General features: G+C 43.2%; 1 protein-coding gene across 3 annotated transcripts in view; it reads left to right on the forward strand.

Moving 5' to 3' along the window:
- The window catches only part of LOC308101281 (uncharacterized protein), a 47,550-nt gene extending 33,483 nt beyond the window's left edge, over window positions 1-14,067 (forward strand). For all 3 annotated transcript variants that reach the window (XM_080450695.1, XM_080450696.1, XM_080450697.1), the window contains 6 exons: window positions 1,542-1,807; window positions 2,254-2,304; window positions 4,476-4,526; window positions 5,031-5,054; window positions 10,214-10,240; window positions 12,203-14,067. In XM_080450695.1, the coding sequence (XP_080306821.1) occupies window positions 1,542-1,807; window positions 2,254-2,304; window positions 4,476-4,526; window positions 5,031-5,054; window positions 10,214-10,240; window positions 12,203-12,465 (682 nt within the window). In that variant the 3' untranslated portion in view covers window positions 12,466-14,067. The remainder of the gene's footprint in view (window positions 1-1,541; window positions 1,808-2,253; window positions 2,305-4,475; window positions 4,527-5,030; window positions 5,055-10,213; window positions 10,241-12,202) is intronic.
- The last annotated feature ends 3,456 nt before the right edge of the window (window positions 14,068-17,523 follow it).

The following is a 17,523-nucleotide window of genomic DNA, read 5'->3' on the forward strand; positions in this document are numbered from 1 at the left end:
TATTTCATTATTATGTATTATGTCTTAGTTACCCCATCATTGTTTTGAAACAGTTTTAATTCATAGTGTTTAACCCATTGAGACCTGAAGCCGATTCTACATGTCTCCTAAATCCCAACATTATTCTGAAAAACGTATGTTTCTATATCAATGGTGCTCAATCTTTTTCATGTCAAGGACCCCCAAAATTATATGTATTTGGCCGCGGACCCCCATCAAAATATCTTGTTCCAGGGACCCCCCAGAAGCAAAAATTTGAGTTAAAAATGTTCGCTTTAAAAAAATATATATTCAAAGATTTGCACACATTTTCACTATTTTTCAAAAATAGCAGATCTACAAGCTCGTAGCGCGGCACTCGGTGCCGCGCTATGAGCTTGTATATCTGCTATTTTTGAATAGCCCAAAGTGTAAAATAATGCTTTTTAGCTAAAATCAAAAAATGACACAGTTCCAGGTCTTAATGGGTTAAACAACATCACTATTTTAATGGGGAAAAGGAGACAGACGTGAGACCAGAGATGGGAAAAGTACTGCCTTTCTGTACTCGAGTAGAAGTACAATTACTTGTGTAAAAAACGACTTTAGTAAAAGTAGAAGTACTCATTCAAATAATTACTCAAGTAAAAGTTAAAAAGTACAGGCTCTGACATGTACTTTAAGAGTAAAAGTTAAAAGTCTTAAAACTGGCCCAGGGTTTCCAAACAAACTGTGATGTGATGAATCAAGTAGACCCACCTCTTGAAATCAATACAGCAGTGGTTCTTAACCTTTTTGACTGAGTACCACCTCAGAAAATGTGTCTCTCCAAGTAGGCTACCACCATTATGACTGATGTTAGCTTCATGACAGCTGATGTCATAACAGCTTGTTTAACTCACTTACTGCCAGAGTTATTTCAGATTTTTAGCTGTTGGCTGCCAGAGATTTTTCATTGAAAAACAAAAAGTACTCAGGAGCCGAGATACAGAATGTTTAAGTTTTAAGTTAACAAGGAAGTGGATAGGAGTCTAGATCTTCGAAAAATTATATCTCCTTGGTCTTTGGGTCAAATAATAAAAAAAAAAAGTAAAAAAATATATATATATTTTTCTAGAAACGCATATATGCGTTATTGGCAGGCAAGTGATGGATTCTAAAAACCGCATATATGCGTTATTGGCAGGCAATGAGACAGAAACTAACTTCCTCTAAAAACGCCAACGGAGGATTTCAAAATAAAGCCACTTGTAATGATTACAACCCCTAGTTTTATTTTTTAGTTTACTTACAGGAAGTAGATAGACATTTGTAGGCTAACAGTGGTTTATAGCGTCATAAGTGATGCTATAAATAAAATGTTGGTATGTTGTTTGGTTTGACCACAAAAATACAGCTGTTTGAACAAATAAATGTAGAGTTTACACTGTAGGATATACAACAATAATACCCAATGATCATTATCTAGGCGCTAATAGGCCTGTGGTACGTTTTTAACACCCAAATACATAATTTAGAAAGCAAAGCTGAGATGTTGCAGTAACATCCTCTGTTTGTCCCAGGAATCCATCCTGTTGGACACATATCATTGACACTCTGAAGGAGCTGGGGCAAGATGAGTTCAGGGACTTCAAGTCGCATCTTCAACAGTCTAATAACCTAACTGAAGGTCTCCAGCCGCTCCCAGAGAGCCTTCTGGAGAAAACTGACAGGATGGATACTGCCAATCTGATCGTGAAGACTTACACCAGTAATGTAGATCAGATCGTGATGAATGTTCTGAAGAAGATGAAGAGGAATGATCTAGTTAAGAGGTTTCTACCCAAAGGTAAAGTGAAGATAGAGGCATGTTTAGCTAATAAAATACAAATTTCCGTAAAGAGTACTAACTAGTGGTAGTGTGTTTTTAAGAAAATGCTAAATGGCAGAAAATCTAATCTAGTGTAAATTGGCGTGGCCTATGGGCCGTTGCATCCTGATCCAAGGAATCTTTGTTTTCTTTTTTGTATGACCTACAAGAGCCAAAACAAAAAGGGGCCTGTATAGCGCCACGATGAGGCTGACTTGAAAAAGTGTTATTGAAAGTTTGTATTCAGTACATACTGATTAACATGGGAAAATATTGAAAGCAGATGCAATTTGTGTGCAGTGAATAGTGCAGTGGAATGTCCTCCTAAACAGAGAATAAAAGAAAAAAAAGAAAATCATGGATTAAACACTGTTGTGGTGGTCTTTAAGATGAGCTGTGATATGTCTGTTTGTTTTCCTCTGCAGGCCCTGAGGGTGAAAACCCACCATCTGGGAGCAGCAACAAGAAAGAGAAAGGTACGTTGTTCTGCATTTCTGTACTGTTATCTGTGAAAGACACAGATTGCTGGGGTGGTGTCTGGGTGGTGTAGATACAACACTCAAAACAAGAACTGAACTGGGGGGTGTTGGCAACCATTGAAATGTAAGTGGATGATGAGGGAAAATGCAGAAAGCAAGACTGTGTGTGTGCGTGTGCGTGTGCGTGTGCGTGCGTGCGTGCGTGCGTGCGTGCGTGCGTGCGTGCGTGCGTGCGTGCGTGCGTGTGTGTGAGACAGACAGACAGAGACGGAGAGACAGAGAGACAGACTGGGCGGATTCAGACTATGGTCCCGGGTGCGCACCCCGGACCACATGGCAGATGGTGTGGTAGTATGAATGTAGCGTACCGTTCCCCGTAACGCATCACCGTACCGTACCCGAAACCACCTGGGGAGGTAGTCTCGGGTCCGATTGCTGCGCACTCGGGAGCGGAACGCTGCAATGTGAATCTATCCATACCGACAGGAGGAAGTGGACTGCTAATCATATATCATTTATATATTTTTATAATGACACATTATTTTAGCTGGGTTATACCTTCTCATAGTTCTACTTGAATGTTGACAAGAAATAATAATCCCGCTAGTGTTTGAGTAGCGCGAGCCGTGGAAAAACAAACAAAAAACACATGTGTAGCGAACGTGTATATAAGGATAAATATACCAAGGATTTGTCCGTGACATCACTGCTAAAATACCAAGGATGCATCAGTGACGTCACGATCATATTGATAATAACAGAGACGCGAGAGACGACGTTACATTTTGAGGTTTCAAAGACCAACGCACACACTGCTTTGGTTGTGTATTGTTGTTCTGTTATTACTATAACTCAAGACAACGTCAGGAACACAGTCAAACTTTATTATTCACTCTGCACTCTGACAAGTGACTCTTCTTCCGTGAATGACATTCTCTACCTCCCAAAGCCCCATAGTCAACAGCGCCCCCATGAGGCACATATTTACCATTACTGTTGAATTAAGTGTACTCGAGTACGGAAGAATTTTGGCCAATGTGAATGCTGGCCAGTTGGGAGAGGCCAATCGTACTCGGGAACGGTTCGAATCAATCGGACCCAGTCTGAATCAGCCCAGAGAGACAGAGAGACAGAGAGAAAGACAAGAGAGAGAGAGTGATTGGATGAACAAAATGTGGCAACCATTGAAATGTAAGTGGATGATGAGGGAAAATGCAGAAAGCAAGACTGTGTGTGTGTGTGTGTGCGTGTGTGCGTGTGTGCGTGTGTGCGTGTGTGTGTGTGTGTGTGTCTGTGTGTGTGTGTGTGTGTGTGTGTGCGTGTGTGTGTGTGTGTGTGTGTGTGTGTGTGTGTGTGTGTGTGTGTGTGTGTGTGTGTGTGCGCGCGTGCGTGCGTGCGTTCTACACCATTTAAATAATCACATGATGAACTGTCTATTGTATGGGAGGAAAAATAGACTTGAGCTGGAAAAAACAATGATCGACTGCAATCCTGTTCTGCTTGAATTCAGTACATATTGACGCGGGAAGCGAACGCAGCTCGAAAATAACAATAAGAAGAATAGAAAGGAATGAGCATTTGGCGTTTTCAACTTGCCATCCGGCCTGAAATATGCACAAATGACATGGAATTCTTAGATATCCCAATAGCTGAACTCATCTAGATGCTTTTAGATGTGTTATTTTTGACTGTAGCTGCTATATTTCTCTCAGAGGAGTGTAATTAGTCACCCAGGGGCAGGCGGATTTCAGCCACAGTAAGCTCCACTCTGAGATCTGTCAGCAGCCAATGAGAGCGTGAGTCACATGGGGGCGCGGCTGCACACAGGCAGTGCACACAATACTGCACACAGACAGACAGTCACACACACACACACACACACACACACACACACACACACACACACACACACACACACACACACACACACACACAACCCGAGCACGGTTTCATAGTAAGCTCCAACATGGAATATATTGAATGTGTGTGTTCAGTGCATATTGATATGGGAGCGTATTGAAAGCAGATGCAATGTGTGCAGTGAATAGTAAAACTACCTGAAATTATTTACAATGACCTCCTAAAAATAAAATAAAATAAATTGATATAACACTGGACTGGATGTCTTTAAGATGAGCTGTGATCTGTCTCTTTCTTTTCCTCTGCAGGTCCTGAGGGTGAGCCACCGACAACGACGAGTGACATTGGGAAAGAGAAAGGTTAGTGTTTCTGCATTAGTTTTTATTGTTAACTGTGAAAGACACAGATTGCTGGGGTGTTGTTTAGGTGGTGTAGAGGTCCAAAACAAGATGAAGGGGGGTTTGACAACCATAACAATTTAGGAGACGATGGGGAAAAATTTAGAAAAGTAGACTGTGTGCGTGCGTGCGTGAGTGTGTTTTCCTGATTTTTTTCTGCATAAAGATAAAAGTAAAGTCCACACAGGCTATGTATTGTCTTTACTGTATATTGTGTTGTATGCTATTGTTCCACATTGCTATGTGTTTCAATGCTGAACATACTGTGAAAAAGCATATTCCTCTGGGACAATAAAGTATTATCTAATCTTATTGATCATTGCAGGAAACAGACAGCAAATAATTGTGCAGACTTTATCTTTATGCTGATCTTCTGTTTGTCCTGCACATGTACTACTACAGTGAATGTGCATGCTTCTTTCTCATGACATTGTATCACATGACTCTGTTCTTCTCCACAACCAGGTCCCAAACTGAAGCAACTGAAAGGTGAGCATTCACACATCATCAGTTGTTGAGAGTGACTGCATTCACACGCACACACACACACACACACACGCGCGCGCGCGTCAGTTGAAAAACAATACTGTTGCCAAACCGTTGTGTGTGTGTGTGTGTGTGTGTGTGTGTGTGTGTGTGTGTGTGTGTGTGTGTGTGTGTGTGTGTGTGTGTGTGTGTGAGAGTGTGTGTGTGTGTGTGTGTGTGTGTGTGTGTGTGTGTGTGTGTGTGTTTTCCGCATCTTTCTTTAGTACGTCCATGTAGGTAGGTGTGTGATCGATGACAGTGTGTTGGTTCCTAGACTTTTCACAGCACAGGTTGTCAGTCTGAGAGCTCTTATGTCTGTGGCAGTGACCAGCAGGCCTCATTTTCCTGGTTTCTATTTTCTCACTCTTAGTAACCCCTCATACAGATGCACATGCTCATTCTAGTTAATGTTTTTAGTATTGCACAAAGCATCCTGGTGTAGCACCTATCCATGGACTCCTGTAGGGCAGACTACTGATTATATAGGAAAAGACTCTACAGTTGCGGTGAAGTGAGCTTGATGTGTCAGACACTGCCCATCCCATTCAGAGCCTTCCATACAAGCACTTTCCTCACTTTAAGGTCTTCCTCTTTTGAATTGACCCATGAACACAAGTATTTAAAGTCATTGACTTCTTTCAGCACAGTGCCTCCTGTTGTCATCAGAGGTGGATAGTCCGGAAGGATATTATACATTATGTAGGTGATAACCTCAGTTTTCTTAGCATTTAGCCCAAGACCAATCTTGGCACACTCTGGCCCTAATTTATCAAGGGAGTGTAGAAACCACCGTAGATCCGATCATCTCACGACGGGGCATCAAGCTGTCATATCCTGTCAATCGCAGTGAAAGAATGGACGGTATCTATAGGTTACTATCACCAACCGCAGAGCACACATAACTCCGGTGTTAGCCGCACTGCACTGGCAACCAATTAAGTCCAGAATAGATTTTAAATTTATTTTAACTACTTATAAAGCACTACATGGGCTGGCCCCACCTTATATTTCTGACCTACTGCCCCTTAAGGACAATGTGAGATCCCTCAGGTCCTCTGACAAAGGCCTTCTTAAAATACCTGCGTCCAATCTCAAAACAAAGGGTGACCGGGCTTTTGCAGTGGTTGCTCCCACACTGTGGAACGACCTGCCATTGGCTTTAAAAAATGCAGAGTCTGTCGAAGACTTTAAGAGGATGTTAAAAACACATTTGTTCCGTAAGCATTTTGGCGCATGAAGTTCTACCTGACTTTCATGGGCCAATTGTTTTGTTTTAATCCTTGTTGTATTGTTTTATTACTCTATTATTATACCATTATACTCTGTTTGTAACTTAATCTTGTTTAATTGTGTTCCATTGTACAGCACTTTGTAACCTTGTTTTGAAATGTGCTTTATAAATAAAATGTACTTACTTACTTACTATCGTAACCCCGGTTATATTAAATACGAAGCTAGAGGTCTTGCTATGGGAGAGTGCCCTCTAGCGCGAATACAGAAGCATTGATTGATAAACCTCCAGGCAGGAAATACCCTGGCTGGAAACCTGATTTGTTCCCTTGAACCGGAAGTCCCACCTTCCACTCCTATATATTCAGGTGATTCTACCTTTCAGAATAAGACTGTCTCTTCTTGTCGCCACAACAAGAAGGGTGTCTTTTGCGAGACCTCTCACTTCGTATTTCATATAACCAGGGTTACGATTGTAACCTATAGTTATATTTTAATACTTTGCTCCAGGTCTCGCTATGGGAGAGGTTTAATTAACTCCCTGATTGTTTAATCAGAAGTTTTCAGAACATACCAGCTAAGGCATCACATGCCTGGAAGCGACACCTAGGATCGTGCTCGCCACTAGGGGTACAGCTACGTCCCAAGCGCACAGAAAACCAGGCTGAGCTCCAGTACCGCTGGAACCCGCACTGATCATGGCCCACCCTTTCGGACGGGGATAGTATGGACCCCTGCCCCCGGCTCGGCTGGGATAAGGGCACCAAAGTCGATCATCGCTCTGTGTTAACCCCTTACCGGCCAAGCCAGGCACCAGGCGCTCTGGGTGTGGGCAGAAGATTTCACCCCGTGCCTGCGTCAACATATCCATACATGACGGCAACTGCCAAGGGTGATCGTATAAAAGAGGTGTGATATCCGAGAGCCAGCGACCCCATCGTGGTGCCACCAGTATCACACTCAGTCCCTCGTCCCACACCCTAGCGAGTGTGGGGGCTTTAAGGGACAACAGGGGAAAAGTATAGACCTGGGCCAGCGATGTGCCAACGCATCCAGACCCAGGGAAACCGTCCCCTGTCTAGAAAAGTACAAGTCACACTTTGTGTCGTCTTGTGAGGCGAACAGATCAATCTGTGCTCACCCGAAACGAGCCCAGAGAAGTTCTGTTATGTCCGGGTGTAGTGACCATTCAACGTAATGGTAACCACCCCTGGATAGGAGGTCCACTCCTGGGTTCTGGATCCCAGCCACATGTGACTCCCTAAGCGACAGACTCTGTGGCTCGCTCCAGAGTAGAAGTTTGTGTGCCAGGCCGTGCAGCACACAATACCTCGTTCCTCCCTGTCTGTTAATGTAGCGCAGCGTCGATATGTTATCGGTGCACACCCTTAAATGACAGCCCTGAAGGGAAGGGAGAAAACGCCTTAGCGCCAGAAAAAAACGCCAATAACTCAAGGTAGTTAATGTGGCAGGTTTGCAGTCTGGGTGACCACAAACCCCTGGCGAACCTGCCATTGTGGATGGTACCCCATCCCAGTAGACTGGCGTCCGTGGTGATAACCTTCCTAGAGATAACCAGGCCCATTGGGACCCCTACCGAGAGGAACTGTGGGTCCCTCCAGCGGTCCAGTGCTCTCACACACCCCGCTGTAACCAACACCATTTGGTAGGGATGAAGGCAGGGGTCGCCCCTAGCCGCCATCCATCATTGAAACGGTCTCATATGTAGCCTCCCCATTCTGATCAACGCGACAGCGGAGGCCATGAAACCGGCCATTCTCATGCATGTTTTCAGACTGACCCTATGGCCCATTCTGAACCATTGTAGAATGTACAATTTTGCAAAATCTCTGCCGCTTGGCCTGATGGTGGAGTGTGTGCACCGCGTGCACCCCACTAGACCCGGCTCCCAGAACGTTGGACAGGCTGCGGGGAGCAGAGCTGTCCGCCGCTGCTCCTCGCTTACGAGGTAGCTATTGCTGCCTTCGCCGGCTGGGTTCGCTCTTGACGGAGGCTGTGCGGTCTGTCCCTGGAGGCACGCCACGGGTCTCCTCTGGGGAGTGGAAGCGGCGACCTGGTCCCTGGCCGTAGGCGCGGCCACTAAAATGGGAGTAGCAGGCGGTGTAGGGCGACCCGGCCTGGTCTCCAGGGGCACGGTGCCCTGGCCCGGCTGGGCTCAGGCACGGCGGGCTGGGCTGCCCTGGGGACGGAGGGCAGCCCTATCCCTTTCCCTGGCCACCAGGAAGGCCATGGCCCTGCCGATGGTGGTTAGCACTGCCGCGTTGAGGAGTAGGGTCTCGTCGCTCAGCCGCCGGAGCTCTTGCATCTGCTCGGGAGTACGCTTGTCCTTTGTGGCTTTGAACAGCTGCGTCGTCGGGGCCCCCAGGAGCACGGAGGAGTTGAATGTGCGTGCTCCTGCGCCTAGGACCATGTAGGCTTTGCGGTTGAGGGCCGAGAAGTCTCTGTCGTGTCTCGACCAAGTCGAGACACCCATTTGTGCCTGCTGCACGGGAACTCCTGCAGCAATCAAGTGAATATAACATCAGTGCGGCAAGATGGGCGGATTACTTTTGGAGCATGGAGTGGGAGGTAAGCATCTCTAGACTCCATGACTTCATCCCTGACGTCGGTTTTGCCCCTACTGGGATGGACCTGCCTAGACTGGCATGGGGTGAAGCTTAATCGCCCCGGACCGGCGTTGGGCATTTCCGCTCATCCATGCACAGATGGGCCTTGACTCCTAGTGCGACCTGTGAGTGTGGTGCAGAGGAACAGACAGCAGACCATGTCATGCTGGAATGCCCGATGTATCGGGCTCCCAATGGGATGCATGGCCTGCTGTCTGTGGATGACGATACAGTGATGTGGCTACTGGAGGTGTGCCCAGAAATATAGCCCGGGTGAACCCCCCCAGGCCGGGGCGAAAAATAATAGCCACTCGGCCCCGTACCTGGGGGAGCGGAGAGAAATCAGAGAGATAGAGAGGCTTTTGGGGTAGAATCAATGTGAGAGAAACAAAAAAGAAATTCATCCAAAACCAAAACTATGAAAAAGTCAAATGTCATGTCATGTCTCATTAATAGTGGCTGTCCAGATGCCTGTCAGATTGTCAAACTATGCTGCACCGCAAGTCTACGATGGAAAACAGTTGCGTACACGAGCTGAGGTCCTGCCGTGAGTGTTGGCTACGCTAACGTCAAATTGATGACAGGTTGATAAATGCAGACAGTTGCATTGAGATCAGCATACGCCCAAGTTTGATAAATGAGGCACCATTGTCTCCACTCTGGTCAAGAGCACATATGCCTGCTGCACATGGTCAGATAGCAAACAGATAGATCTGCATAGTCCAGGCTGCCTAAGTGCATGAAGAGGAGGGGGAAGGGGATGTCCCCATGCATCACCCCCGCCAGGATGTCAAACTCCTCAATGTTGACGTCTTGGGTCAACACCTTGGCCCTTGGACCTGTGAACGTTGTTCCTATGCTTCTCTGTATCGAGTCAAATGTTTTGTTTAAGTAAATGAAAAACAGCACTGCTGTTAGTTTGTTCCTCTTCATTCAAGTTCATTGCCTGGTGTGTAACATGCTGCTGATGTGGGGGAGTTGCAGTTAACAGCTTGGATATGTATATTGCTTTTATAACATGGTAATACAAACTCCATACTGTCCCAGCTCTAGTAGAGGTACATTAACATTGGAGAGGAGATGGAGTGTGTGTGTGTGTGTGTGTGTGTGTGTGTGTGTGTGTGTGTGTGTGTGTGTGTGTGTGTGTGTGTGTGTGTGTGTGTGTGTGTGTGTGTGTGTGTGTTTGTGTGTGTGCGCGTGTGTACGTGCGTGCGCATGCGTGCGTCACACATTTTCTCACATGACTTTGTTCTTCTCAACAACCAGGTGCAATACTGACTTCAAGTTTCAGAGGTGAGCATTCACACACAATCAGTTGTTGAGAGTGGCTGCATTTACACACACGTACACATTCAGAGTTACCTGATTTACATAGAGGTTGAAAATCGTGAATTTTATTAGAAACACAATCTGAAACACTATATCACATGTTTCTAAGCATGGAAGTGGCTGTGGGAAAAACAGAAGAAAAATAAAAAATATCTGTACCAAAATATACAATATCTAGAGCACAAAACGGTTCTCAGAGAAAGATCAGAGACTATGTTTCTCAGAGAGAGATATAAAATGGTTCTCAGAGAGATCAGAGACACAGTGGCTAATGTTGAAACCAGCGTAGATCCGATCGCAGGAATCATCTCACGACAGGGTTCATGTGGGATTTATGAAACGGTCGTTTTGGTTTTGGATACGACATGGAGAAGCGGAATACTACCAAGAGGAGAAACTTGTCCGAGATGGAGATAGATACTCACATCTACCATCGCAATTCCAATCTAATCAACTTGTCCTATTGGTCTAAAACAATTGCCATTAAAATAAATCAGAAGAATACGTATAATATATAATTATAAGAAGATAAAATAAATCACTGGTGCGGTTGACATCCACCACAGAACTCCAGCTGATATTGATATGAGGTTTGCATATTTAATTTACATATCGATGACGTATATTTTACAGTACATGAAGGAAAGCCGTACATGAAGGAAAAGCAAAACTGTTGTTAATGGTCGGAAAATGGCTTCACTCTGCACTTTGCCCTGTGATGACCGGCTCTAAATAGGCTAATTGTAATGTACTTTGCAAATAGCAAACTTTGATAGTGTCTAATAAACAATGTTGTCTACAGATGCATGCATGCTTTACGCATGTCTTTCCAGTGAACGTCTGCTGGTATTTGAGACACAGTCACAGACACTTTCCTATGTGCATGCCGTGCGTTGTAGTTGTATAGGCTATACCATACTGTGGGCTGTATGCAGACAACATACATTTACCATGAGCACACCTCCATCACAATTTGCAAAAGTGCATCGGTCCCCCGTGATTTTTGGGCTACGCCGTGTGGAGATGTGAAATTCATGAAGATTGAGCAACTACTTGGCATATTTATCGCCTAAAATATATACAAACAAGCTGCCGGAGCCAAGCATCAAATGTGTCCTGCACTGATGTGTATGTGCCATGTCATTAGTTCCCAACGGCCCATTGTACCGAACTGCCATTGGTCCGATGGCGTGCATTACAACTAAGCCTAACCAGATCATTGGGACGTCGGAATAATGTGATGCATTCTCTCTCTTGCGCTAACCCATGCTCGCTCACCCAGTGAAAACAAACGTGCTCGCTCTCTCATTATATCTGATGCTCTCTTGGCCATCGTCTCGAGCCAGCCTAAACTGGCAAATACACAGCTTTCTCTGTCTCCACCACAGCAAGTCTCTAATACAGTAGCGTTGAACTGATGATGTATCATATCTAAGCACCACACTACATTCACACTTATGTGCTGTGAAAACAGAATGGCAGCATTTAAATCAGCCCCCTTTCACACTGTCACCCATGATGCCAAAATGTATTATACTAGTAAATTGTCAGCAGTGTGAACGTAGTTTTAATATATCAGATGACTTACTAGTTCCTTTTTCATGATGTCAGCTCCCCGGTAAAATCTGTCTTTTACACTTTACTACAATAACTTTACTTACTTTACAGTAACTTTACAATTGACATCCATATATTTGAACACTGGCTTGTTGGCTATACCGATGATTATGAAACTTGTTGGAACCAGTAGGCTACTAATATTCAAGGCCAATATCAAATTCCAATAAGTAAGAGATACATTTTTTTTAATGGAAAGATTCCATAAAAAAAAAAAGAATAGAATGTTCAGAAACATGTTTTTTAAATATGTGTCACCCACAGAGTCTCACCTACAGTACAACTCATTTTAATTTCCCTCCTCTTCAGCGGTTCGCTTTGTTGACAAAGAACGGGATTCCCTGACTAAGAGAGTGATCAACGTCGAACCCATCCTGGATCACCTCCTTGCTAAGGAGGTGATCAAAGAGGCAGAAAAAATTGATGTGATGTCTGAGCCCAAAACTGTGCACCAGATGAAGAAACTCTATGACATCCTGAACAATGCTGACAATGTGACAAAAGCCAAAACCATTTTCTACGAAGGTCTAAAGAAAAATGAAAAGAGTCTTCTTGAGAAATTGCAGGCTTGATTAGATGATGCACTGCTTTTAGTGTTATTTCTATTAGATAGATATTATAATATTATAATGACAGGGTGATTTCCTGATCTGATCGGATATCAGAGTGATCCCAATCCTTCCTGATATTTGGTTTTGAACTACCCAAAATCCAAATCTGATCCGATCAGGACCGGGTAACAAAAAAAAATGAAAATAATGAAAAACATAATGTTCAGGACAAGTTAAGCTCATAGAGAACCTTCCCTATAAATATAATTCAATTCAATTCAATTTTATTAAAGTGTCAAATCACAAAAAGTTGTCTCAAGACACTTTACATGTAGAGCATAGACCCGACAGTCCCAACCTGAGCAAATAATTTTGCGACAGTGGCAACGAAAAACTCCCGTTTCACTGGAAGAAATGTCATGCAGACCCAGGCTCTAGGGTGGGCGGCCATCTGCCTCGACCGTGTTGAGGGGGAAGAGGAGAGAGAGAGAGAGAGAGAGAGAGAGAGAGGGAGAGACAGAGAGAGAGATACAAGTAGTAGCAATAACAATAGTAGCAAATATAATAGTGTAAGATAGTATATGATAATATAATATAGTACAACAATAATGTTTACATACAGTATATAATGGTATAATATTAGAATGTTAAGATAATATACAACAGTATAGTGGTATAGTGTAATGTAGTCGCAATCCACAGTCGTGCTCCATCAAATATACATTATACAATCACTATAAGTGTATATGTCACAGGACGATTGAATAACCAGGACGATTGAAGACAGAGCGCTCGTTTTTAGGCACGGGGCTTCGGGGCGAGGCGGGGCTTTGATGCGACGCGGACCTGTCTGTTGTTGTTCCCCCCCACATAGCAACCAGGAAGCTACGCTAGGGGAACGCTGAACAGTGAACACGCTATCACACGCACGTGATAATAGTTATTGTCCATGACGGAGGCGCGCCGACTCAGCAGAGCTTGAGGCCGAGGAGGCGCGCCCTCGCGCTTCCAGGCGCGAGTGCCCGCGCTGACCGGCCGATGCTCTGATAGTCGACACAGCGCCGTCCGAGTTGTAAACCGATAGGGACAGAATAGTTATTTTCATGGATCACTGTGTGTGTGTGTGTGTGTGTGTGTGTCTCAGGGAGAAACTAAAACAATGCGTGTGTGCGCGTGCATGCGCGCGCATGCGTGCGCATGTGTGTGCATGTGTGTGCATGCGCACGCACACACACACACACACACACACACACACACACACACACACACACACACACACACACACACACACACACACACACACACACACACACACACACACACACACACACACACACACACACCCTCCCTCTAGTCTGGCTTGCATTGCCCTCTAGCGTTGGTTTTACAGAATTGCCTGAAAACAAGCGCTCCTTCTTCAATCGTCCTGGTTATTCAATCGTCCTGTAACATATACATGTGTTTACATCCATGTTTACAAATATCAACAATACTATCAAGAGGCCTGTGTATATATATACACATACACATACATACATACATACATACATACATACATACATACATACATACATACATACATACATACATACATACATACATACATACATACAAACAAATAAACCTACCTATATATTCAACCTATTATATTACTGCTTGTTGGATATATGAGCATGTTTTTTTTTTTACTAACAGCACTAACACTAACAGCATTCTGAACAGCAGGCCCTCTACCTTATTGGGAACTGTCTAAGAGTGTTACTAAATAAGGAATATAAAGGTCCTTAGATCCTTTTACTTTTTAAATCGCTATGAAATGAATACTACAAATAAAAACATGTACTAGATGTTGTTGCTAATACATGCATGTTTTCATAAATATGCATATCTGTAAGGAATTTATCTAATTGACAGACAAAATGTGTTTTTTATTTTTAATTTTGTGTTTACATATTTTTGCATGTTTTATATTTGTATAGATATAAGAGGTGGTTGCAATCGGTTACTGGGGGCTGTGTAGTGTCCTGGGTGCTTATTGGCTGAGGAGACTTCCCAGCATGCTTCAATGTGTACACAGTTTTGTGTATTCTTTATTGTTACATTGTTACACCACAGGGAGATGGGTAATTTCTCACTTCATTGCCCATGAGGGAGTTGTTGGTGCTTTGTGTGACAAATGTTATAAACAAAGGTGTTCCTATAAAAGGTTGGTGTCATATTCCTTAACCTTACTGTATATTAATGTCATTACTGTCTGTGGTCTTTCTGTGTTCAGACATCATGAGACCCAAGTGTGGGACCCACACATCATGATATGTTGTGACAGAGTCATAAACAAAGAAATTGGGTCATGGTGTTAAAAAACTAAACAAAACAATCAGGTCCAAGCCAGTCTGAAACCTGTTCAGATCCACTGGTTTAATCTCATAGCAAGTGTTTCAAATGTACTTCTAGTTATACTGACCTCATGTCAGCTCTTCCAATGTAAAATCGGAACAAATACCACATCATTTTACAAAAATGCCTTGTAGCATAAACATACAACACATAATAATATAGGATAGTATAAAACATTGGTTGGGTAACAGGGGGTCCCCAGCAAAATGTGTTAATAAAGCGTCACAATCATTTTAACCACTTCAACCATATGAGCTTGTAGATCTGCTATTTTTGAAAAATACTTGGCACCCCCCCCCACTTGAGATGGGGGGGTCCGCAGCCAAATCCATATCATTTAGGGGGTCCTTGACATGAAAAAGTTTGAGAACCACTGGTATAAAATACCAGAAACCCATCCCTGCAGGATGACTGCAGCATCATGTTTGTACCCTCTCAGCTCCTCAGACCACCCACCCCAAAACTGGGCTGGTATACTCAAGAATTGGATGTAAAGTCAGATTTGTTTTTAAATGACACATGGGAGCAATTAATTTTCTTCTTTATCAGAATGTTCCCCTTAGGTATTCCATTTGTTTAATTATTATAGAAGTTTTCTTTTGTGTTCCTGACTGTCTGTACATGAGAAATATAAATTGTAAAATGTTTATTTATTTATTTTTTACAAATTTACAAATGTCTTTATTTTATTTTATAAAATTAGATTTAACAAGAAAGAGATGCTGTATAGCTTTGCATCAGTCATCAAAATGTAATAATGAAATAAAAATAAATATATGTGACAGCATGTTGATATGTAATTAAAAGTCAGTCACTGTGTATAGAGCCTGAAAATGAGAAATTAGCTATCTTCGAACGCCCTCTAGTGGCTGTAAAACTCCCTCCAAGACTAAAGCAATGTTCACAGCCACTCCAGCATTAGTTGAAGCATCTACAGCAGCTTACAAAACGAGAGGGGTTTTGGTGTCTTGCTCAAGAGCACTATGAAAGGTTACATGACATTGATGGACACATCACCAGTCGCTGGTTTGAAGGTTAATTCCCAGAAGATTGTGTTCATAAAGTGCAGTGGTGTAAAGGAATACAAGAAGACTCACTCCAAAACCAACTCACCCCAACTCAAAAAGGAAAACTCACCCCGGAGCTAGGAACACTCACCCCGGGGGGTGGGTAAACTCACCCCAGGACCTGAGAAAACTCACTCCGGAAAACTCACCCCGGGGGTAGGAAAACTCACCCCAGAAAAACTCAATGGTGTAAAGTACAGTGAGTTTTTGTTTTGTGGGTGGGTTTAACATTATAGAACATTATGTTCTATAATGTTATCATTTATACCAGTGTCGTGTATTATGGGTGCCAATATGCGTGTTAGCAGGCTTGTTGGTGGTAATAATATGGAGGAGAATAGAAGAGAAGACGTCAGGGTTTCCAAGTTCCATGGTCATTTATTCATTCAAGTACAGCATCATCATAGAATCCAGGGCAGAGAGCCCTCTCCAGCAGCCCCCTCTGGGCACAACCATATCAAACAAACATCTTACACCGTTCTTATAGTAGAGCATTTACCACAGATGCCATTCTAAATAGCCATATAAGGTATGTTCTATAGATAAGAGCAACGCAATGGCCATTTGGCTCAGTTGTTAGATTGACAGCTGTTGCAGAATCACCAGGCATTCACCAGTCACACACACTCATGATTACTCTTCTGACTTTAGCTTTGGTATATTTGTTCTACTAATAATCTGTTTTTACTTGCACACTGTCATATAAAATATAGCAAATAATACGACACCAGCAAAGTAGTAGGTAACTAAATATCCTAGGCAGTGGCGGCTGGTGGGAACTTTGGGTGGGAGGGCTAAGCATGCGCGCTTCAGATTTTTTTGGGTTCTCAAAATGCATATTTATGCTCAAACATGCTATCTTATATAGTACATGTGCACAGTAATAATCTGTATAGTTTACACATCCAGATTTAGGAAAATATACTTTTATTTGACAAAAGTATAGACAAAAGTATACAAATCAGTCAGTCACACATCAACTAGTGATGGCACATATGGCATCCTGCCTGAGAGCATTTGAGCATGATATCATGCATTTCAGCATTGATATCAATGATATCAAAAAAAAAAAATCATACTGTGGAAGTAAGTCAGTCAGTCAGTCAGTCAGTGAGTCAGACAGACAGACAGACAGACACACTGTCTGTCTGTCTGTCTGTCTGTCTGTCTGTCTGTCTGTCTGTCTGTCTGTCTGTCTCTCTAAGAGTTCTCCACGGGCCTGAAAATTAAGGCCTGGCCCTAACTGGGCCCTACTGGGCCGGTCCGAACAATTACCATACTTTTAGGCAGTGGTGGGAAGTAACTAAGTACATTTACTTAAGTACTGTACTTAAGTACAATTTTGAGGTATTTGTACTTCACTTGAGTATTTCCAATTTCCAATACTTTTACTTCTACTCCACTACATCTCAGAGGCAAATATTGTACTTTTACTCCACTACAATTATTTGAAAACTTTAGTTACTAGTTACTTTTCAGATATAAATTATGATATAATGAAACATACATTAACCACTTTAAACCTATTTTATACAAAGGCTATTTGAAAATAGCCGATCTACAAGCTCACAACGCGTCGCATCGCGATGCGTTGTGAGCTTGTAGATCTGCTATT

Source organism: Gymnoscopelus braueri (assembly GCF_963280865.1).
Source record: "Gymnoscopelus braueri genome assembly, chromosome: 15".
Classification (NCBI taxonomy): Eukaryota; Metazoa; Chordata; class Actinopteri; order Myctophiformes; family Myctophidae; genus Gymnoscopelus; species Gymnoscopelus braueri.